The sequence below is a fragment of the Oryzias latipes genome, chromosome 18 (genome assembly GCF_053564925.1).
Source record: "Oryzias latipes strain Hd-rR chromosome 18, Olatipes_Hd-rR_3.1".
Taxonomy (NCBI): domain Eukaryota; kingdom Metazoa; phylum Chordata; class Actinopteri; order Beloniformes; family Adrianichthyidae; genus Oryzias; species Oryzias latipes.
The window spans coordinates 31,113,740-31,138,558 of NC_136254.1; the positions used below are offsets into that span (position 1 = coordinate 31,113,740).

The following is a 24,819-nucleotide window of genomic DNA, read 5'->3' on the forward strand; positions in this document are numbered from 1 at the left end:
TGATATTGTATAAATTATAAGAGCTGGTTTGGTTGAAGTTATTTTTTCTTAGTTGTAATGTTTTGGTTTTTTTTTTAAACTTGTCCTGTCCAACAGCTAAGCAAACAACTACGAGCTGAAGGCCTCGTGGGTTGGACAGATGTTACTGTTACAACAGGGGGTTATGAGTCTTCTGACACACAAGGAGTATATTTGTATAAACCCCTTTTGCATTTGAGGCTAAACTGTATTTAAATGTATTATTTTTTTTACACTTTTTTTGGACCAAAAATGCTAAATCTCAAAGTGGTGTAAATCTCATGAATCTCACTCCAGGCCTTTTTTTCACAGCTCTATTCCGATTCATGAAAGTCTTGCCGTCATAATTCCAGCAGGCACTAATCGCTGTTATTATTGTCTCCTTTATGATCAATTTTTCAATTGACAACACTTGGTACTTCTGTGAATGAAAAGGGATGCCATCCATAGATCACTACCAAATTGAGTCCAGGATTGGTCAAAGTTCAACTGGTTTAACCTTCAGTGGGCGTTCAATAGCTGCATGTTTTGTACGTAGATCCTGAAAACGTAAAAGCTTGTGTGGTGACACGTGAGGGCAAGAGATTTGAATGCGGAAGTCCGAATCACGCACATTGACTGACTTTTTTTTTTTTTTTATTGGAAAGGGTCGCTCGAACGCACTTTTCCGAGCCCGGTGTGAACGAAGCATTACGTAAAAGAAACTGTCCCATCTAAGCAGACCAGACAATCTTCTATACACCCTTTCAGGCAAAGACGTGGAACAGAATGTAAAGTTTGAGGGTGAACAGACTAAATGTGGATTGGTTATAAAAGGCCTAAAAGCCTTTTACCTACCTGTTTCGTGTGTTTTTGCCTCCACTCCTACATTCATCTTCGCTTCAGCTGAGGCTGACTGGTTTCCACTGGATTCTGGAGCTGTTGCAGCTTTGACTGAAGTTTCAGGACGTTCCTGCTGGTTGTCCTCTGGTTTCATACATGGATCAGTTGAGGGCACATCCAGTTTGGACTCAAGGGTGCTGGTCAGTGGAGGAATTTTATTGGGCTTAGATGGTAAAGAATCTGGGTCGGTCTTTTTTCCTTCTTCATCTACAGCAGATGTTTCAACTTTGGGTTTTGGTTCAGATTCTCGAGCTTTCTCTTCTTGTTCCGACTCTGAAACATCTTTTGCTTCTACAGCAACTTCAGGAAGTTCTGCATGATCCTTCATTTCAGAAGCTGCTGCATCTTTTGTTTGAATAGCCTCAGTTGTGTCTCTAGCTTCTACAATGGGTTCTTGATCTTTGGTTTCAGATGTTTCCACCTGGACCTCAGAGGGAACTGGTTGAGATTGTGACACGGTAGATTCAGACATTTCCTTTTTAGCGTTCATTCCATCTTTGTCCTTACTGTGGGCTGGATGTAACAGATTAATCTGGTTCTCTGGGCTTTTTATAGGCAGATTTTCCACTGTAGAACATTTGGGAGGTTCCTCAAGCTTTTCCTTCGTAGCTGAACAATTTATCTGTTCAGTTGCTGAAGCGATTTCTGCTTTGGAAGCCAGGACCTCTTTGCTTAGTTTGGTAACAATGACATCTGCTGGTTTTTCAGTCTGGGGAGTTTTTTTGTGTGACAAAACATTTTCTTCAGCGCTTTCTGGCATTTCCTGTTTGGAGTCTTCCGTTTCTGAACGCTCCTCTTGCTCCATTGACGGCTCTGTTTTAACCACAGCTGAGTCAATGGGTGCTTTGTTAATTATACTTTTTGTTTTTATACATTTGACTGTCTTCTTGGTGGGGCCAGTGTTTTCTTTGACAATCGTAGATGTTGCTTTTGTCGTCGGTTTGCCTGTTGAGATGGGTTGGGATTTCTCTGGCAAAGATAAAAGTTTTTTGAACGAAAGGACTGTTGAGGTCATCTGAGAAGTGTTCACACTTCGATCTAAAGAGTTTCTGTAAAACAGGATTTTAAAGTTAAAAACCAGTTATAAATCTGTATACTGACCCACACAAAAGAACAGAACAAGTACAACTCTCAAGCAAGGTTTTGTATTTGCCGTATTTGTATTGGCCGTTTACTTTTTGTCTGTATTTTCCACACTTAATTTTTCTCAAAAATTGACAATACGCCTTATAATCTGGAGTACCTTAAATAACGATTAATTCTGGTTGTATGTACTGATGTTAAAGTAATTCTGTTTTTTGTAGGAGTTGCAAACAAGGGGTTGGATTTGTAAATAAGTTAATGTGGCTAACGTATAGTGGCGTTGCACTGTTTTTATTTAAACTTTTTACATGTTACTAAAAAGGTTTTAGTTGAAGTAGTCACAGTAACATTTGTTTTAGTAATAGCTGTCTGTCCTCTTATGTGTTGCAAACAAGGTTGGGAGTTACAGTATTGTAAATATGCTTGTAGCGACTTAACCAAACAGTCGCTGAGAGGCTGACGCTGGGTGGGTCCGGGTTTTGAATGACGCGCTCAAAAACCATAGATAGAGCATAACGAAGTTTGTATTTTTGTAGCTTTTAATAATGTAAAAATGAAGGTAAGTAAATCCACTTGTAATATCATGATCAAAAATAGAATAAACAAGGAATCAAGGGAAAAGCACAAAAGCGGATAAACTAAAGCGTATGTGGCGCATAAAGCATATGAAGCGTATGAAGCGGTTAACAAAAAATACGGCAACCCAGCTCACCCCCCCTTCCATCTTGCCCAGGGGAAAAACCCACAGGTGAGTTATAGTCAATTAATGTCACCGCCCACAACCATGTGACCCACCAGCTGATTACCTACACAATAACCTATAATCAAAAAACAAATCTATATTCATTTAACATAAGAAAGACCACACTTAATTCATGGCACCTACAATGCTGATGCGGCTAACGTGTAGCATGTTACAAACAAGTTCTAAGATTACTGTGAACGAAGGTCAATAAACTGACTGATTTATTTCGGACTCTTTTGTCTCACCTATACTTGGGTGTGCCTTATATATGACATGAGTTCAAAATTAAACCATTCATTGGTGGTGTGCCTTATAATCCAGCGGAGCCAATAGTGCAGAAAATATGGTAGTTCTTGTCTTTTTCACCATTTGAAGTTATTTTTTCATCCGTGTTTGATGTTATTGAATGTACTAAATGACGAAACTGCTGAGAAGTCTTTACTGAAAGTAAACTTCATCCAAGGACATGCTCATCTATCCCGATAGCGGAAATGACGCATCCATCCATCTATCCATCCATCCGTTAAACCCACGGAATCCCTTTTGAGGTCACAGGGTTGCTGGAGCCTATGTCAGCTACTACTGGGCAAAGGCAGGGTACCAACTTGGCCACACAACCATTCATTCATGTCTGGGACAATGTCAAATCTCCAATGAACCTATGAAACACGTTTTTGGACTGTGGGAGGAAACCGAAGTGGAGAAAACACAAGGAAAACAAGCAAACCCCACATAGATAGGTCACTGCCGGGATCTGAACCAAACCTTTTTCTCTGTGAGGCGAGAGCGCTAAGCACTACGCAACGATGCAGCCCATGAACATGACGCTACTGTCAATAATAATATAATGATATATAATATATATATTATATTATATATATGATATATAATAATATATTATGTCTAATATAAATGTAATTTGTGATGTCCTTTATTGATGTTATATTATATAGATTATTTCTGAATGTCGTGTTGCTGCCACAGATAAATGATATTTCCCCATTGTGGGATTAATAAAGTCATCTATCTATCTATCTATCTAAATCTGCCAGTTGTTTGTGAAACTCCATTGTGTTCTTGTTTGATGTGTGCTATATAAAATCATACAAGCCATTTTTGTATCTTACAAAATTTGGTTTATTTTAGTGAATTTTTGCCTTTTTTTCCTGCTGTTGTGTTTGCTCCACTTGACGGATTTTTGTAACGTTTGGTATACCCAGTTAAACTCTTGACGAGATTGAAAAAATATCTCTAATTTAATTGAATTTAAAACTGAGATAAAAATTTTGTTAAACTTTTTTATAACTTATAAAATAAGTAATCCGGAAAATCTTGACTTACAGCTGAGGATTTGTCTGCTCCAGTGTACTTGTTTGTGTTGGCTTGTCAAACACAACATCCTGCAAAAGACATTGTTGGTTAATAAACGCTGTGATAGGGTGTGAACACACTTCACCAAATTCTGAAGCGTATGTTAAGAGAAATGGAAGGACACAAACACCTTTTCTGGAACAACAGTCACTGTTACTCCTTTGATCTCAAAGTTCTGTGAGGCTTTAAGTTTCAAAGCAGCTTCCTCTTTCTCAAAACACACACGTGCCTACACAATCAAAGGATGCACACATATACATTAAATTTCAACAAAGTCAAGAGTATTTACACTCACTTTAGGGGGCGTAAATACACAACATTAATAATTCCAAACTTTTAGAAAGTTAAAGAAGTTATAAATAAAAAGTGTTCAAAATGTAAACAAAAGAAACATGTAAACCAGCCAGATAAGTTGTTGCCAATCAATTGTGAGTTAAAAAAAAAAACATTTAAAAAGGCTACATTTGTACGGCTTTGACCAAAACAATGTCTGAGGTTTTTTTTCTTCATCTTTTTTAAGAACTACAATAGTCTCTAAAATGAATTTTTATTACATTTTTAAATTACAGTAGTACCTCTTATACCAAATTCAATGCAGTCCAGTGTAAATGCAGTTTGTTATTCTGTATGCCAGGTTCCACTGTACCCCTGAAACTATCAATTTACAAGAACTTTAAAGTTTAGACAATTCAAATCAGAAATATTTTTTTTTCTAATATATCATTTTTTTTATTTTACTTGAAAAGAACATTACACATCAAAAATGTGTTTTAAAAAATATATATTTTTAAAGCATGTAAATTAAAAACTGCATTGAAAGCTAATATCAAAGAGAAAATATACTGGGGGCTTGTCCATGACTTAATTCAATGAAAGACATACAACAACATTGTAAAAACTAATTGTTTTGACTTAAGTTTTACTGCAGTGGCATAGTTAAATATAATCCCACAACAAATTTAAAAAATAAAAAAGATGAGAATATAACTGTGTGCAACACGTGTTTCATTTGGTCATTTCTGTCCTCAAATGTACAAACCTCTTGCTTCGACTTGAAAAGGAGAACTGATTTGGTTTTTCCGAAGATGTCCATAGCAGAAATCAAATCACTGTGACAAAGAGTATCAAAAGTTCCTTTGAGCTTTACCATGGTTGGAGGGGATGGTTTGCTGTACTAAAAAAAAAAAAAAAAAAAAAAAAGAACATTTAGACCATATACCCACAAAGAAAATACTCAAATCAATGACTTCTATGTTACTTGGAAGAATAAGAAAGTGCCAAATCTAACCTTAGACTTTACTGAAGAACTATTCTTATTTTGCAGAGGACTGGACCCCATTTTTGTACTTTTCTCCACCTTTACTGCACTGGAGGGAGAAGATGTGGAACCAGCCAATGAAATCATACTTTCTCCAGAAGAGTCTTTTATTAATTTGGATAAAGATGTTGGTGACGATAAAGATGATGAGGAACTCATTCTAGCAAGTTCCTCCAGGACAACGGGAATCACAGTTTTGACCATGTCTTCCACATTCGGCTGTCCTGAAAGGGACTGAACGACTGCAAATACAAAGAAAAGGAGACAGAAGTTATGTTAATAAAAGTCTCAAGTTCATGAAAATACTATAGATACACTGCCAGTCTCCAACCTGGTGCTTTAAGGAGTCTCTCGGTCAGGTTTTCAAGAGAGCATGGCTTCTTCTGTGAAGACGATGGCTCTGGGAGAGATGCCTTTCTCTTACAAATCTTTGTCAAAGATGACGGTTTCCCATCTTTCTTCTGTTGAGATGATCGACTACTCTCGAGTAAATATCCTTCCTCTATTCTCTTTGGAGAAGTTGATCGTTCATGGCTCAATCTTGGTGACAGACGTTTCTCTTCATTAATCCTTGATGAAGACCGCCGTTCTCTGCTTCTCCTTGGCAAAGACTCTTGCTCTCGACTACTCCTTGATGAAGATCGTCGCTCTTTGCTTCTCTTTGGAGAAAACCATCGCTCTATACTAGACCTAGAGGAAGACCGCCGCTCTATGCCTCTCCTTGGCAAAGACTCTCGCTCACTACTACTCCTTGATGATGATCGTCGGACTATGATTCTCCTTGGCAAAGGGCGTCGCTCTCTGCTTCTCCTTGGCGAAGGCCGTCGCTCTTTGCTTCTCCTTGGCGAAAGGCGGCGCTCTCTGCTTCTCCTAGGCGAAAGGCGTCGCTCTCTGCTTCTCCTAGGCGAAGACCGTCGCTCTCTGCTTCTCCTTGGCGAAGGGCGTCGCTCTCTGCTTCTCCTTGGCGAAGGGCGTCGCTCTCTGCTTCTCCTTGGCGAAGGGCGTCGCTCTCTGCTTCTCCTTGGCGAAGGGCGTCGCTCTCTGCTTCTCCTTGGAGAAAGACGTCGCTCTCTGCTTCTCCTTGGAGAAAGACGTCGTTCTCTGCTTCTCATTGGTGAAAGGCACCGATCTCTGCTTCTCATTGGCGAAGGGCGTCGCTCTATGCTTCTCCTTGGCGAAGGGTGTCGCTCTATGCTTCTCCTTGGCGAAGGGTGTCGCTCTATGCTTCTTCTTGGTGACAATCTACTTTTTTCACTTCTTCTCGGTGAACAGTCTCTCTCAAGGCTCTTTGAACATGAATGATTACGTGAAGTAAAAGTCCAATCATCTTGAGGAGAAGAAGAACTAGAGTGACACCGAACAGAAGAGTTTTTTATTGTTTAACGTAAAAAAAAATATTTTCAAAAAGAAATACGATGGAATTAATCTGGATGCATGAGTTTACACAGACAAAAATGCATGGTATGATAAGAAATAAATACTAATTCACATTTCCTAAAAATTCTTTGGAAGAGGTTTTTGGACTAAGAAATTCATTCTGAGCAGTTGTTTGCATTTCTGAATTTGTGTAGTTGAAAGTATATCAGAGATCTATGTATCAGATTAAAACTGGTTGGAATTCTGCCAAATTAAAGCTAATAAGTGACATCTGCACATAAATGTACATCTGGTAGTGGAACTAATACAGCAACCCACTTTCTTCCCTTCATTTGTCAACACACTTAAATCCTTAAAACTACCAAACTGACAAAAATGCTTTTTCCTTGAGTGATCATTTCAACACACCTAAATTATAGTCATTTACAGGTGAAATGTAGCATATATAAGCAAAAGAAAACAAAAATACTGACTGTTCTCGAAGGTCTTTGCAGTTCTTGAGATGAAGGCTTGTATTTTTGTGGGATATCCATTCCTGGTTGGTAAAATAACAAACAAATATTTAAGATATATCAGAACATAATCATCTCCATAAATGTGGAATTATGAAAATTGTGTTAACTGTTTCAAGGCATCAAATTCATATAATGTATTTCAGCAAACTTAAGATGTATTTAGTATTTGTTATGAGGTTTTCAAACATTTATACATTTGGACAAACATAACACTAAGTAAATACATTTCCTGAATCAAAAAAACAGAGTACATTTATTAAAAAACAGCATCTTAAGTTGTATAGAAAATATGGAGGAAGCAAAACATTGAATTAAGAATAGGGAAAAAATAATTATTGGCATAGTGTACTTTCATAACACTTTTCTATCTTTATTAAGGCACTAAGTGCTTAATAAGTCCCATCCACCCAATGTGAACACATTCAGGGGTTAACCACACAACCAGAAGCAATGTGGGGTTTTTAGTGTCTATTCCACTCTACGAACCAGTCACTCTAAAGGCCCGTACACACCGGGACGAATATTCGCCAGGCGTTATTCGCCAGCGTTTTTTGCCACGTTTTTTGTGTTCACACCCAGGCGATTTACGCTGACGAGGAGCCGAGCGAACATGCAATTTCATTCCTTGACATTAGATGGCGCTTAATGTATAACAGAAATACTCCTGTACACAAGGTGGCGCTGCGCAACTTTACGCTTCTTAAAGTCGCTTTTCACTCAGAAGAAGAGAGCAAGTATTTACGCGCTTGTCAGAATCACACAAAGAAAACATGAATATTTCAAGCACCGGTTCTTGGTTCAGGGATATTTTAGAATGTCCGTCATTATTTCTTCGTGGCAATGTAGACGCTACTTGGTATCTATCTTCTTCGCTGGTATATGTGCTCAGAAAGGCAGTTTTGTATTTGAGCGCCCCCAAGTTGTGTTTTACTGTAACTTCAGAAGCTCCAGACACGTGTGCAAAAGCGTCATTCTCATTGGTCATATAGTTTTCGACGCGGCGCGTCAAACCAAAAAAACAAACCCGAGGCGTTTTTTAAAAAGTGACGCTTTGACGCGTGACGTTTTTTCGCGTCGGTGTGCACACTCACACTGGTGCCCTTTGTTTAGTCACGAGGCGTTAAACGTCGTCGATTATCGCGGGCGAAATTCCTCCCGGTGTGTACGGGCCTTAAAGCTTTATCATATTACATTGAAGGAATAACATGCTGAATAAGCCATTCAAAGTATTGCATGCTGTAACCATTCATACTAGGGTTGTGCCGATGGACGATACCATTGTCCATCATGATGGGTGAGTGACATCCCGATGGAGAGACACCATCGTGATGCCACGCCCCCGCCACGCTGCGAGTCGACACCATAAGCCGCGGTTACATGTGAAAAATATCTTGACCGGATCAATGGTCGGATTAGAATCCAACCGTGTACACGGTTCCAGAAAAATGTTTTCAGACTATAACAAACGTTCACATGGGTCACAATTTCGGTCGGAATAAATCATTCGCACATGCGCAGTAGGGTTTGAAAAACCGGAAGCGGATATCAGTTCCGCCTAGCGGCTATTTTTTTCTCAAACTTTATTGAATGTAACAATTCAATACAAAACAATGTTGCCGAGCGGCTTTATACATTGATATGTCAGCTCGGTAATATACAAGACGATCTTCTAAACGTGCTTTTAATAAAGTTACCATTATTATGAAACGCCTGTTCGCTCATCGTTTTATTTTTAATCCGTGTGGTCATTGCTTTTTCTGTTGAAAAACGGAGCCGGAAAGAAGCCAGAATTAGCAGTATGCTAACACGGGCTAACAACATTAGCTTTGGGTGGTGCTGCAATCTGCATCTTGGCTGCACGTAAACATGTGGGAATAACATCAGCCTTTATTTAGTCGGGACACGACTCCAAACAATCACGTGGATTTGTGTTTCAACGATTTTAAGGACTGAGCGGCCTTTCTGCTTTGAAGCTTACACCGCCCCAAAGTGCTGTGTGTGTGCTCACGATCCTCTGCTCAGACACACACTTTTAGACCCGGTTCTGAGTTCGGTAGCCCGTTCCCCTAGAGCTGCGGAACGGATCGCAGTTCTAAATCTCCCACATACTACTGCTCATGTAACAAAGCACCTCCCCCCCTTCCACTCAAACACAAAGCTGTGAGTCCGCACTCCACCGGTCCACTTGACTAGTTAAGTGCGGGAGCGGACCATTTCCTTTCTAGTTTGTTTGTTACTTTTTTTGTTAAAGTCACTTCCCTCAGTTTATACTGGATAATCGCGGATGAGTCATTAGTTGGGAAATAAAATAAATAAAGTAATAAAGTAAAACAACGAAAAGCAATTATATAAGAAATATAATAGGAAAATAAACATTAATATTATAAGAGAATACCCCCCCCCCACGACGATATCATCATCCATCCCGATGGTTGACAGCAAACATCGTCAACGGCCAATTTAAGGGACATCGCCCAACCCTAATTCATACAGAATAAAGTGAACATATGAGTTTAAAAAAAGTTTATTTAACTAGATCTAGAAAATTCAATAGCTTAATGATCAAGCCAAGATACAAGATTGAAATTTGCTATTGCCTCTTTTCCTTATGATTGAGTGGTAGACATTTTTCTCAGTACCCTGGATAAAAATATATGTATCAGAATTCTTTTGGCAGGAGACTCCCTAACCCAAATACACAACTCATAACAAGTTGGGGATATTGCGAAAAACTCAGTGGAAGTCGTAAACGCAGTGTTTGTGTCACTTCACAAACTTTAGAAATAGGGAGACATTGGAGGGATAGACATCTCATTTTGTGCTTTCCACATAATGATGTCAGTGTGTGCATTGTGATTTGGTGATTGAGGTGAAAACCAAAAGAAATTATAAAAAGGAAACATTTTTTTCAATGTGGCATCAATTTCAACATTTTGTGGCTATAAAAAGCAGATTTTGCCAGTAAGACATTCCAAGTTCATAATTCAAATTGCCATGAACACACGGTGTTGCTGACAGACCAGCAGCATCAGCTGGCCATAGCGCGCCTTTGAGTTGGTAGTAGGAAGTTAGATGCTGCAGTTAAACTTGGTGTTTCTCAACATTTCACCAGCAAACTTGCATCAAAAAACATAACTACTAGCAGAGATTGTGACTAACCTGAAAGCGGACCCTGCGAGTGACAACCGCGACAATGACCGGCACCTAAGGACCTATACCACAAGTGTCAAACTCCCAGTCTCGAGGGCCATCGGAAGAGTGAAACGCATTTTCTCAGAACAACGTGGGGTGGTGAGGAGCATCAGGCAAAGACACAACCACACACATGCATATCTTTGGGACAATTTAAAATCCCCAATTAATCTATGAAATTTGTCCTAAAACAAATTTCATAGGATAAAATACATGCATGGGAAGAACATGCAGACTCACCCAGAAAGGACCCAGACAGGATCCGAACTGAAGTTTTGCAATGTGGCTGTATGCAAACCACACCACCACCCTGTAACCTCTCCAGAAACATCTTCAAAGCAAAAGTTGCATCTATGGATCTTTTCTGTGACATGAAACATACAGTTACTACAATAAGCTCATTTTTTACCTTAATCTAGCTACCTCTACTCTTTCCCAAAGCTTCTTTGTAAGACTTATCAGCTTTATTGCTCTGGAGTTTCCTCAACTTTGCACATTTCTCTTTTTATTTAAAGTGGGAAGCAGAATACATCTCCATCTCTCGGGAATCCTAACATTCCTATCTTAACACTCTCCAAAGTCCTGTTAAACAGCACAGTCAGAAACTCTACTACCACCTCTCTAAAACTCTTCTAACTTCCAAAGGGATGTTTTCAAGATCAACTACCTATCTGCTCTTCCTCTTTAGTACCTTCCTCACATCATACTTATTCATCGTTGCTACTTCTGATTAAATTTAAGCCACCTAATCAACTCTATTCTTTCTCAAATGTTCCCTTCATTAACAACTCTTCAAAGTTCTCCTTCCATCTTTCCATTTCATTTGTGGAATCTTTCAACACATTTCCATCCATTTTTGATTACTCTAAACTGCTGCACAATCCAACACCTACATTTCATGATTTTCACCACAATATCAACTTGGAATACAAACACAGACAAAAAAAAAAACTGTTCTGTATACATGTAGAAGTTTGAATGTTTAATCTGTGACATTGATTGACTCTAGGTGGCCAAAAATCGCCAATTAAACACTCAACCAAAATATAAATGCAAAAGTTTTATTTTGGTTCCCATTTCTCATGAGATGAACTCAATGATGTAAACAAAAAAGGGCAATTTTTCACACATTTGCCTAAATCTTTGAGGGTCAGCACTTCCCTTTTTTGTTAACGCAATCCATCCACAACACAGATGGCAGAGAAATACAGGATAATTATTCCAATGATCTATCTCAGGCTGACCATAAATAAAATCCCCTCAAAAATGGGTTTTCCTATGTACGGAGGGTTCAGGGGAGGTCAAGCAACCTGTCATTAAGTGTCTCGTGTGACCATTATTTAGTAACATTTCCCATCAGTTTTTTCATCAACCTGTGAACAGACTTATGATGGGCTAACCCAGGGGTCGGGAACCTTTTGGGCCAAGAGAGCCATAAACGCAACATATTTTTAAATGTAATTTCGTGGGAGCCATACAATATTGTAACGACCCAGCTGGTGCTTTGCTTGTAGCGGGGAAAACAAGAGTCTAGTTGTCAATAAACTGAACTGTCAATCAACAGGTTGCGCTGGAGAACTGTTAGTGTCCCATATATCACATGATTCCGAACAGTCTCAGAGAGGCAGAAAGAGAAACCAAATGCGTTATTTCTTTTCCGGCATCAAAACCATTTATTTTGAACACACACAACGTTGAACATCGCCCTCTCCCCTTCCCACACTCATGGTGCAACAAAAAGAAACAAACATAACAGGAAGAACTAACCAAGGGTGGAACAACAAAACTGCCACATGAAAAGAAATGCAGGCAAAAAGAAAGACCCATGCTCAGCCCTATTTTGACCAGGGGGCTGCATCCCACAATCCCCGGCTGCCAGAAGACCCAACATGCACATGACCACCACTACAATATTGTAACGACCCAGCAGTTGCGTCACTCGTAGCGGGGAAAATGAGAGCCGTCCATGTCCCACACACCACGAGTCTCATGGAAGAGGAGGCTGAAAGAGAAGCTGAATGGGTTATCTCCTTTCCAGCATCAAGCCCGTTTATTTTGAACACGGACAACATTGAACATCGCACATGGGTCATCACCCTCTCCCCTTCCCACACTCATGGTGCAACAAAAAGAAACAAACAAACATAACAGGAAGAATTAACTAATTAATTAAGGGTGGAACAACAAAATAGCCATATGAAAAGAAGCGTGGGCAAAAAGAAACACCTGTGCTCAGCCCTATTTTGACCAGGGGACCGCATCCCACAACCCCTTGCAGCCAGGAGACCCAATATGTACGTGACCGCCACTAAAATATTTTTAAAACTAAAAATACAAGTGAATGTATACATTTTATGTAATTTCAACACTTTAAGTACAAGAAGTCTGTGGATTCTTTTTAATAACATTGTTATTGTAGCGGACTGAGTTGGACTGGGTGGACTGGGTGGGTTGGGTTGCGTTCTAAGTTCCGGCCAACCAGCATCAAGCAGAGATGCTGGTTGCCCCTCAGTTCTGTCGCTCAGCCTGTCGTTGGAGGGTTTCGACCAATGGGGTTCAGTTATGGGCCAAATAAGGGAAATATCAGGGCTTGTGCGGGAGCGGAGGAATAAAAAGTTGGGAGATTCAGGAGTTGCTGAACAAGTTGTACGGCGTTGGTTACGGCCTGCAGTAACCAGAATAAAGAACCCTAAAATATATTAAGTCTCCGTGCCTCAGTGTGGGAAACGGACGCTGCGTTATGCTGTTGGTGATGAATGATTATTTCTTACCATTAATGTGACTTCTGGTGCTGCATGGTGGTTTTGCCGATTGTCTTGTCTGGTGAGTTTAAGCTTCATGCAGGCGTTGAGACTTTCATCCGTTAAACGTGATCGTAGGTTGGTCTGAATGTTCTTTAGATGTGAGAAACACTGCTCACATGCAGACGTGGAGCCAAACATCGTCAGTACAGCAATACTCACACTCTGCAGTGTGTGGTATGTGACAGCAGCATGTTCTAATCAGTGCACCGCTTCACTTTGCTGCCTGTACCCACTACCCCTCCCCTTTTGCTTCTAAAAGACGGGAGGGCGCATCTGCCGGGACGGCAATTTACAGGTTTCAGGCTGTTACAAACTGGCAACCCATGGGCTAACCTTTAAATGACTGTGGGTTAGCCTACTCTTTCTGGGAAGATGCTGAACAGATCTCAAGCGTTTCAGGAAGTTTGAGTAAACAGAAATAAGACTTCATGTGTGTTTCTTAATGAAGACAGATGTTTTTGTTATGACATCAGGAAAGGGATTAGAATATTCAAACTATCACGCATAAAGGCGGACACTGGAATCTATAAAAGTGTCAGGGTGATACAAAATTACTTTTTATTTTGACTGGGGTCTACTAATTGTGAAATTATAAAAGGATCTGTGAAATTCTTAAACAGACCCTGTAAGCATTAGTCTATCCTCATCTGAATTCCATTTTCCTTCAAAGTCCATTTGTTAATAACTAATTTGTCTTTCTTTTTACATAAACAATATCATAATGGTCAATGTTGACATGAAATGTGTTATTGCATAGAGGCAGAATATTATGAGGCCCTGGTAAGGTAGGATTGGAAATTACCAACAGAGGTTGCCGTTATAGGTGGACTGCTTTCACAAATTTAGACTATATGTGAGGGTTTGATAAGTTGCAGGCTTATCAACACCAAAGTATTAAGAAACTGTGGAGTTGATTAGGTAGTGACGTACAGGTAGTCTTTTGTAATTTACCCAAGTGCCAACATTTAGAAAATTGATCATGGAGAAGCTGATAGATGCGGTTTGTGTCTTGCTGGAATTCTGTGACACCAAGTCCTTCATAAATCGAAATAGAGCTGTAAAAGCAAGATTTGTACCGCTTCAACAATTCACACCGAACCGCTTCCAGCTGCAAGTGCATGCAATAGTATCGCGTAGCAACTGTCCACTTTGAACACTGTATGCTAAAAGTGCGTTCAAGAACACGCTCTTGAATGTGCATCACGTACCTGATGTGTATGTACAATTAGAGTATAGTTAAGTTTGTGCAACAAAGTATGAATTTTATCTCTCATTAGGGCTATCACACTTTGGCCAATAAAAATTCCATTAAAACCCTTCCAACATGGCACTATGCATGAGAAGATATTTGGAGGAGTGCACGATCTTGGTACTGTGTCTTTGAGATTTCAAAATCTCTTCAAAGCAGGGGTGTCAAACTCCAGAGCTCGAGGGCCAGTGTCCAGGATGTTTTCCAACCAGTCTGCTATTGAAGCTCCTTTTTAGCTAAACACACCTGATTCAGGTAATCAGCAGTGGTTAAGGCCAGATTTCTGGAAAACCAGCAGGAGGCCAGTAGTTTGTCATCCCTCCATTAAAACCATGCAGCTGTACTCCTCCATGACCTATGCGTGTCTATACCAAATCCACCACCATCATTGGTATTAGCCAACTTTGTATAAAATAAACAAAAGTGTTATGAACGAATGACACCGTGCTGGCATCTGTGCAGTCTATGCAGAAAGTAGGTAGAAAACCAAATGTATTGTTTTTATACTTCTGTAGATTTTAAAAAATCGTGCCCCACCTAAATTAGAGCTTTCAAAAAAGTCTCCCTACGTCAAGGTTGCCCGACCCTGCACCTCTAGATCTACCTCAGTTTCCAGCTCTCCCTGCTGTTGACTATCTAGATCAAGTATGGTCAATTTATCAGGATAGGCAAACACCCAGGTTGGAAATGCCTCTGCCTCTCCGGAGTACATGGAGCCTCTTTCCTATCCTGTCTTTCAGCTGCTCTTCCTCTTCCCTGACCCCTGACCTGGATGGAGGAAATAGCTTTGACCTTTGCCACTCTGACCAAAGGTCAACTCAAAGATTACCAAGAAAAGAAAGCAGAGTCAGACAACTGCTGACTGTATCCTATGTGGTTGCTCAATCAGAAACCACAGTTCTTTCTAATTTCTAATTTCTGCATCTGCTTCCACTTTAGCTATAGTTTAAAATAATCCACCTCTTCTTAAAACTTTTTTATTTATGTATATAGTGACATCAGCTATATATGTACCTGTATTTTCCTATTTTACATTGTCATTTGGCTGTGATTTGCCCATTGAGTTGGTCATAGAGAGGTATGCTTTATTACATTGGACAATATTTATCATAGTGTTGTTTTGCAAACTACATGGTTACAAATATGTAGCCATTTCTTTGTTTCTTTGCATCTCATATATAACAATTCTTTGTGTTTTCAATAAAAAAAAGTACCAGTCAGCCACAACAGTAAACCAATCACCACTTAATATGAAAACTTTCCATACTCTACTTTGGTCTGATTGACCAAAACTTTGTCATAATAACAGCATCATTGAAGATTATTGTGGGAGGGGGTTTGGCTGTTGAGGCTGAATGGGTTTACCAAGTAAATATTTTAATTTCAATTTTTTTGGAAGCAATTCGCATTAGGATTTACACTTGTTTGCCTTTTTATTTACTTGTGGCCCTTTTTTTGCTTCAGTGGTCGGTCCAAATATGTTTCTTTTTTGTTTTTTTAACAGGGAGCCATAGCACAGAAATTTACATTTAAATGTAAGTTTTTGTTCTTGCATGACTTTTTAATGTTGTAAAACCAATGTCAAGCATTTTCAGAGTACTGGCAGCTACGTACTAATGTAGTTCACCGGTGACTATTGATGATATCACTGAGTAGGAGTAACGTCAGAATCTGAATACACTATTTTTCTATAAATCTCCACTTATATGATATATGTAGGGATAGGGAGAAGCCGTAGAGGTAGGGAATGGATTCACATTCAGCCTTTTAACACACCAGTCATGGCAGTTTTGGTCCTACCACAACCTGTCATAAGAAACCTTTCCAAACTGATGCTCAATTCTATTTTTATGGAATAGGACCTTTATGAAAGCCATCTATCCATCCACCTTAATAACTCACTGAATCCCTTTCAGGGTCATGGGGTTGCTGGATCCAGGGTGAACCCTTAACAGGTCGCCAGTCTGCTGCAGGACCACACACTCACATGCACACCTTAGGGCAATTTAGAGACACCAATTGAAGAATTGAAGTATTCTTTTGGAGTAAACTGAGAAGACCCACGCAATGCAAGAGGAGCACATGCAAACTTCAAACACAAAAGGTCCCAGCAGGGGTTCAAACCAGGGTCATCTGGGCAAGAGCACCAAACCACTGCACCACATGAAAACCAGTTTATGAAATAAACTGGAATACAGCTATACTGTCTGTAACGGTTATCAATAATGTTTATTCATGTTTAAGAAAGGTTCCTATATGTATTTGTTGTCTGGCCAATTCCTCTCATTTCTAAGCTCTTATTTCTGGGCCATCAGCCTTAATATCTTTTTTAAATTTCATTAAAGCTAGAAATCGCCAATTTCCTTTCCAAAACTGTTATAAGGTCAATGGAGAAGGTATCAAACCCCAGGCCTTGAGGATTAGCATCCTGCTCATTTTATATATCTCTCCTCTAATCGTTGTCAATTACCTGAATCAGGTGTTGTTTCCCCAATCGGTAGATACAAAGACGTGGGTTAGAAAAAAGTAAAACACAAAGCCTGGAGTTTTGCAACACCTGTGCCTTAATGAAGCATAAAGCTTGTTTTACACAATAGTATTAAAGTGGACAATGTATCCCCCTTGTTTACTAGATAATGTGGAAGTTGCCCGCTTCTTTTATTTTCATCCCCAAAAGACCCAAGTCATGTAAATGATAGCCATATTCCCTGTAACTACTACTGCAGGTACAACTTTACAATGAATCTAATCAAGTAAGAATTTAAGTAAGGACATGATGCCTAAAGAGCAGAGTGTGATTTCCACTCACCTTCATTTGAGAACATGTTTTCTTACACAAAGAACAGGTATGAGGGAACTTGCTTGGTGTGAACCCAGCAAAATCATGCATCATGGTCACTGATGGTGGACTCTTGGCGGTAGACTTTTCCAGAGATGGTTTTTCATTGGTTTTAGCTGGATCCAATACTTGCTGAGGGGAAAGATGAACACTGGAGCAAGGACGAGTCACAGACTGTGGGAAAGGTGAGTCATTCCTTGCAGGAAAATTAAAATAAGGAAAAGAAACTGGTTTGTAAGCAGGAACAACCTGAGACACTACAGTCTGTACTATATGTGATTGGAGTAGATGTTGTGGTGGTTGTTCCATGGACTTCACTGTGAACTTTGGCACTTCATCTTGAATTTCCATTTGACTATTTGCAAAGCTTATAGCATTGCCCTTCATTGATATCCAGTCAGGTTTGGGAATTATCTCAGTAAATGAACCATAACCGGGTTCTACTGTGGGATCAAGTTTTTCCAACAAAGAGGATTTTGAGACTTCAGATTTAGATTTGGTTAAACTGCTGTTTGGTTCATTTTGTAGCAGTTTAACTGAACCACTGCCTAAAGGGGTCTCAGAGTTCCTTTTTAAACCAACGTTGGTGACCAATAAATTCAAAACACTGCTTTTCACAAGTGTTCTACCTTCTTGTGGTGGTTGTTTACTGAACTTTTCATTGTGCAACACATCGCCACTTTTTACTGCACTATCAGTAATATCCATATTTTTGTCCACCACTGCAGTGTATTTCTCAAGATGTCCACTGTCAATTACTTCCCTTGATTGACCAGTGTTTGGAGGCACTGGGGCCTGACCAGTTCCATCTCCTTCAGGAGCACTCACAGCATCCAGTCCATAATCTCTTGAGGGAAAAGGGGCTTCACTGTACAGTGGTGACTTGTTCTCTGTTGCAGCTCTCATTGCCTTTTTCATGCGTATTTTCCAAAGGGTGCGTGGTAGGTTCTGAGCAGTGGTCTGTTCAGCAGGGCATAATATAAGCTCATCTAGGTCCTCTTTTTCAAGTCCATAATTAATTAGGATCTTGGCAGCTGCTTGTCGCGTGATTGCAAGATCGTTCAAGTCAGGCAGATCTGATTGGTCCACAATGTTAGTGCCACCAACATTCAAATCTGCAATGGATTTTGAAGAAGCATCACTTGTGGGGTTTGATGACAAATTAAAGAGACTTTTGTCACAGTCAACATCAGAATGTCTCTTTCCGTCAGAGGTTGCCAAAAATTCTGCACTTGAGGAGTTAAATCCATCACTTGTACAACTGAAGATTGAAGCAGTCGTTGTTCCTTCCAACCGGGCTGCATTATTTTCAGACCCATGAGTCATTGAAGTAGCTAATCCAACACTTTTCAGAGAGGTAGTTCCAGAGAAGCAGAGGCTAGGTTCAGAATGTAAATGAGGTAATCCAGTCGACAGGTCTCTCTGCGGTTGTTCGTCGACAAGCAATTGTTCCCCTTGGATAGAACTTGATTGCCCGGCCACAAAGACATTGTAAAATGGATTGGACATTTTTATTACCCAGTCTCTGTACTTATCCAGAATAGGTGGCCTTGTGCAGGGAATCTGCTGTCAAGGGCACAGGTCAGCCACTGTTATCAGGGATTGTGTTCGTTTGCATCAGGGCTTTCTGGGCTGCCGGTGCAAACCGCACAAAAAGCCAACCAAACAGCAGGTGAGCAGATCAATCAGGCAACTGGAGCAGGAAAGTTGATCCAGCAGTCCAAAATCAACGAAATCCTGAAAGTAGATTTAAATGAGAAAGATAACGATGATTTACATGTACATTTAAGAAAAAGTAACCACCTTGACACCCTTGCATTAAGGGGTTAATGATACAGTTGCTACCCAAGAGCAATCCAGGCTAAAATGACAACACCAAAAATCACAATTTTTATAGTTAATAAAACACAGATATACAATAAAATACAACTTCCAACTACAACTTATCTTCAGACCACGGCAGTGTTGTGGAAGTGTTTTCTTTTTACGTAAATATATTTATATTATGACAAGAATATTCCAGATTGAAGACTGTTGGAGACACAATGATATTTATTTCAGAACAGTAGTATTGGCACGTAAAAAGTGGGGAATCAACCTTTATTCCACTGTGAAAAAAGTCAAGGCAAGTCATCAGAAAATGTCACATGCATTTCATACAAATTCAAAATAGATTTGAAATAATGAGGTAGCAGTAAAACGTTTATTTAAATTAATGTCAAAAAATGTCTGAAACGTTTTTCTGCACTTTTATGTTAAAGGTTGTGTATTACTTTTCTGTTGTCCAAAATTTAAACAAACTTGTGATGTCCTCGTGTGAAAAAAGAATTGTGACAGCCGTAAGTAATTTGCGTCTCCAAGAGTCCAAAAACATCTGATCCGTTGGCTGCATTTTAATGGAAGTGTGCAACTAACTGTCAAATCAGGGAGTTTTTTAAGCTACAGTATAGGTTTTTCTTTAAGTATGTTTTTTTAAAAAGACAGTTGTGTTTTTTCCACCTACTTAACATGTTTCAACAGACGTCTTATAGTTGAGTGGGACTTTAAGTTAAAGGCATTATGCCTGTTGTGATCCAATTGGTTTTCACAATTCTTTTACAGTTTGTTAATATGGAATTGCAAAATAAGTCTTTCAAATCATATAGATGAGGTTGTACTGAAAAAAATGATACTAACTAAAGGAAAGGTAAAGAATTCAAGGTGAAAATATGAACACAAACTCAACATTAGACAACCAATTATACCCTGGAGTTAAATCTTGTGGGGTTTTTTTTTAAAGATAATCACTTTAAATTGCTACACAAGCTGTCAGTTGCTTCTCACAAAACATCTCATCTGGATAGTAATTTGAATCTTCAGCAGATGCGTTTAGTTCTTGGTGGAGGGAATTTCGAGTTTCTGTTGAAGACATGGTTCTGAAACATTTCTCCTACATGTGGCTGAAAGTCACATCTCAACTTTGGTAAAGATGGATGTGCATATTATTCATACAAAATAGGCCTGCATAATAAATTGCAAATTTTTCATTATCGCGACGTCAAGGTGTGCTTAAACAATCTTATGGCAGCTTGAAGTATTTAACAAATCAAATAAACCTCTTTATGCATTTGACCAATCAGATGGACCCCTTTGATGTTAGACGCTCGCCTCCTATGTAGACGAGGATCAGTTTGAGTATAATTTCTGTTGACTTATCTAAATTAAACTGTTGCAGTGAAATGGAAATTATGTTTTTAGATGTTTTGCTATTTGTTCATGCAAGCTATATCGTCATTGCAATATTGATCACTAATATTTGCAAATCGCAGGTTTTCCTCATATTGTGCAGCACTAATACAAAATAAAACTGTTTAGCCGTTCACCGCTAGCAATCTAGCCACAGGGGTTGCAAGCCAGTAACTTCTGTGCCGGTCCCAAGCCCGGATAAATAGAGAGGGTTGCGTCAGGAAGGGCATCCGGCGTAAAAATTGCCAAAATAACCATGCGAATCATCCACAACACTTTAGACATACCGGATCGGTCGAGGCCCGGGTTAACAACGACCGCCACCGATGCTGTTAACCTACTGGGTGTCGGTGGAAATTTGACTACTGTTGGTGGAAGAAAGAGGGGAGGCAGAAGGGTCCGTTGCCAGAGAGAGAAGGGAAAAGGCAGGAACATAGGTTTGAGAATAGGGACTCTTAACGTTGGCACAATGACAGGGAAAGGCAGAGAGCTGGCAGACATGATGGAGAGAAGGAAGGTAGATGTACTGTGTGTGCAGGAGACAAGGTGGAAGGGCAGCAAGGCACGTAGTATTGGAGGAGGATACAAACTTTTCTATCATGGTGTTGATAGGAAGAGAAACGGGGTAGGAGTGATTCTGAAGGGGGAGTTTGTAAACAGTGTTCTAGAGGTGAAAAGAGTCTCAGACAGGATGATGAGCCTAAAGTTAGAAATTGAAGGGGTGATGGTGAATGTAGTCAGTGGGTATGCGCCACAGGTTGGCTGTGAGTTAGAAGTGAAGGAGAGATTCTGGAGTGAGTTGGATGAGGTCATAGAGAGTTTTCCCAGAGGAGAGAGAGTTGTTATTGGAGCAGACTTTAATGGGCATGTTGGTGAGGGCAACAGAGGTGATGAGGAGGTGATGGGCAGGTTTGGTGTGAAGGAAAGGAATCTGGAGGGACAGATGGTGGTGGACTTTGCGAAGAGGATGGAAATGGCTGTAGTCAACACTTACTTCCAGAAGAGAGAGGAACATAGAGTGACATACAGAAGTGGAGGTAGGAGTACTCAGGTGGACTACATCCTATGTAGACGAGGTCATTTGAGAGAGGTTAATGACTGCAAAGTGGTGGTAGGAGAGAGTGTAGCCAGACAGCACCGCATGGTGGTGTGTAAGATGACTCTGGAGGTCAGGAAGAAGAAGATAGGGAAAACAGAAAAGAAGACCAAGTGGTGGAAGCTACAGAATGAAGAAACTTGTGAGGAATTTAGGCAGAAGTTGAGGCAGGTCCTGGGTGGTCAGGATGAGCTTCCAGATGACTGGGAAACTACAGCAGAGATTATCAGGGAAACAGGTAGGAAGGTGCTAGGTGTGTCATCTGGAAAGAGGAAAGACGGTAAAGACACTTGGTGGTGGAATGAGGAAGTACAGGAATGCGTCCAGAGGAAGAGGTTGGCTAAAAGGAAGTGGGATGTAGAAAGGACTGAGGAAGGTAGACAGGAGTACAAGGAAGCGCAGCGTAGAGTGAAGAGAGAGGTGGCAAAGGCCAAACAGAAAGCTTACGATGAGCTATATGACAGGTTAGACACAAAGGAAGGAGAGAAGGACTTGTACAGGCTAGCCAGACAGAGAGACAGAGATGGGAAGGACGTGCAACAGATAAGGGTGATTAAGGACAGAGATGGAAAGGTGCTAACAACCCAGGAGAGTGTACAGAAAAGATGGAAGGAGTATTTTGAGGAGCTGATGAACGAGGAAAATGACAGGGAAAGAAGGTAGGAAGATGTGGTTGTTGTGGAGCAGGAAGTAGCAGAGATTGGAAAGGATGAGGTTAGGAAGGCTCTGAAAAGGATGAAGAGCGGAAAGGCCGTTGGTCCTGATGACGTACCTGTGGAGGTATGGAAGTGCTTAGGAGAGACAGCAGTGGAATTTCTAACGAGGTTGTTCAATAGGATTCTAGAGAGTGAGAAGATGCCTGAGGAATGGAGGAGAAGCGTTCTGGTCCCGATCTTTAAAAACAAGGGTGACATGCAGAACTGCAGCAACTATAGAGGAATAAAGTTGATGAGCCACACAATGAAGCTGTGGGAAAGAGTAGTGGAAGCCAGGCTTAGGAAGAAGGTGGAGATTTGTGAGCAGCAGTATGGTTTCATGCCCCGTAAGAGCACCACTGATGCCATTTTTGCTTTGAGAATGTTGATGGAAAAGTACAGAGAAGGTCAGAAGGAGCTGCATTGTGTGTTCGTAGATTTAGAGAAGGCGTATGACAGGGTGCCGAGGGAGGAGCTGTGGTACTGTATGAGGTCGTCTGGAGTGGCAGAGAAGTATGTCAGAGTAGTTCAGGACATGTATGAGAGAAGTATGACGGTGGTGAGATGTGCTGTAGGTCAGACAGAGGAGTTCAAGGTGGAGGTGGGACTACACCAAGGATCAGCTTTGAGTCCTTTTTTGTTTGCTATGCTGATGGACAGGCTGACAGACGAGGTAAGACAGGAATCTCCCTGGACAATGATGTTTGCGGATGACATTGTAATTTGCAGTGAGAGTAGAGAGCAGGTGGAGCAACAGCTAGAGAGGTGGAGGTTTGCTCTGGAAAGAAGAGGTATGAAGGTCAGTCGTAGTAAGACAGAATACATGTGTCTGAACGAGAGGGATCAAGGTAGAAGCGTTAGGTTACAGGGGACTGAGGTGAAGAAGGTGCAGGAGTTTAAGTACTTGGGGTCAACAGTTCAGTGTGATGGGGATTGTGGAAAAGAGGTGAAGAGGCGAGTGCAGGCAGGTTGGAGCGGTTGGAGGAAAGTGTCAGGAGTGTTGTGTGACAGAAGAGTGCCAGCAAGACTCAAAGGAAAGGTGTACAAGACAGTGGTGAGACCAGCTCTGCTCTATGGGTTAGAGACGGTAGCAGTGAGACAGAGACAAGAGGCTGAGATGGAGGTAGCAGAGATGAAGATGTTGAGGTTCTCCTTAGGAGTGACCAGGTTAGACAGGATAAGGAACGAGTACATCAGAGGGACGGCTCATGTTGCCTGTGTTAGCGACAAAGTCAGAGAAGCCAGACTGAGATGGTTTGGACATGTTCAGAGGAGGGATAGTGGATATATTGGTAGAAGGATGTTGGAGATGGAGCTGCCTGGCCGGAGGGCAAGAGGACGGCCAAAGAGGAGATATATGGATGTCTTAACAGAGGACATGAAGTTGGCTAACGTTAGGGTAGAAGATGTTCATGATAGAGTGAGGTGGAAAAGGATGATTCGCTGTGGCGACCCCTGATGGGAAAAGCCGAAAGAGAAAGAAGCCGTTCACCGCTAGCGCCGCGGAGAAAGTGGGTGTGTTAGACTGGCATCTCACTCTTCCTGGAAGAATGGGTGGGTCCTCACATTGTGACATCACCGCTTTGGGGCTATGCCCTTTAAAAATGTTTAAAAACTTGGGGGTAAGAAATATAAATTGTATTAACAGTTTTGAAATGTGCATTAATTCCAGTTTTTGGTATTTATTGAAATAAAATTTTAAAACATCCTTTTTTCCTAATTTGTAATATTTCAAGTTTAAAATGTGTACATTAAGTTTAAAACTGTTTTTTTTTTTTTTTTTTTTTTTTTTTTTAACTTGTCCTGTCCAACAGCTAGGCAGACAGATGAGAGCTGAGGGCCTCTTGGGTTGGACATATTTTACTTTAACAAGAGGGGTTATTAATCTTCAGACAAACCAAAGGTATTTCTGAATAAACCCCTTTTGTAATTGAGGCCAAACTTTATTAATTTCAAACATGTCTGAAAATCTTTGGTGTTGGACCGGACGGAAAAGGAAAGAGGGGAAGAAGAGAGAGGGACGTTAGAGAGAGGGGGGGTAGGGGGTGATAATAGGAGGGGAAGGGGGATAAGACCATGAAGCAGCATAAAGCAACAAGTTTACTGGTTGTTAATCATTATGGTAAGGTTCAAATGTAAAAAAAAAAAAAAAAAAAAAGGGCGGAGCCTGTCCACACACACACTCAAATGTTATAAACACACCTGTTAGTTGCAAAAATGTCCACCTGTCGACATGTACACAAAACAGATAGTGTTCACACGCATACTTATGCCTTAAAACCAATTAGTGTGAAATATTTCAGTCATTCAGTCTGTTGAGCTAACACCTGTGCTCAGGTGAGTGTTTATGTTCTTCTAAAATGGATGGTGGAACGTGAAAAGAAGGAGGGAGAGTGCCCAGCCATCCCCA

The 24,819-nt window shown here is 40.5% G+C and overlaps 1 protein-coding gene across 3 annotated transcripts in view; it reads right to left on the bottom strand.

The window, feature by feature from the left end:
• The window catches only part of LOC105356351 (uncharacterized), a 72,436-nt gene that overhangs the window by 39,465 nt on the left and 8,152 nt on the right, over nucleotides 1–24,819 (bottom strand). The window contains exons 2-9 of one of the 3 annotated variants that reach the window (XM_023965830.2): nucleotides 17,364–19,130; nucleotides 7,268–7,329; nucleotides 5,749–6,761; nucleotides 5,388–5,659; nucleotides 5,139–5,273; nucleotides 4,230–4,328; nucleotides 4,070–4,128; nucleotides 856–1,949 (exon numbers count right to left, since the gene is read on the bottom strand). In XM_023965830.2, the coding sequence (XP_023821598.1) occupies nucleotides 856–1,949; nucleotides 4,070–4,128; nucleotides 4,230–4,328; nucleotides 5,139–5,273; nucleotides 5,388–5,659; nucleotides 5,749–6,761; nucleotides 7,268–7,329; nucleotides 17,364–18,902 (4,273 nt within the window). In that variant the 5' untranslated portion in view covers nucleotides 18,903–19,130. Of the gene's footprint in view, nucleotides 1–855; nucleotides 1,950–4,069; nucleotides 4,129–4,229; nucleotides 4,329–5,138; nucleotides 5,274–5,387; nucleotides 5,660–5,748; nucleotides 6,762–7,267; nucleotides 7,330–10,741; nucleotides 10,861–17,363; nucleotides 19,131–24,819 lie in introns of those variants that run through there. The other 2 variants (XM_023965832.2, XM_023965831.2) reach the window with 2 other exon arrangements.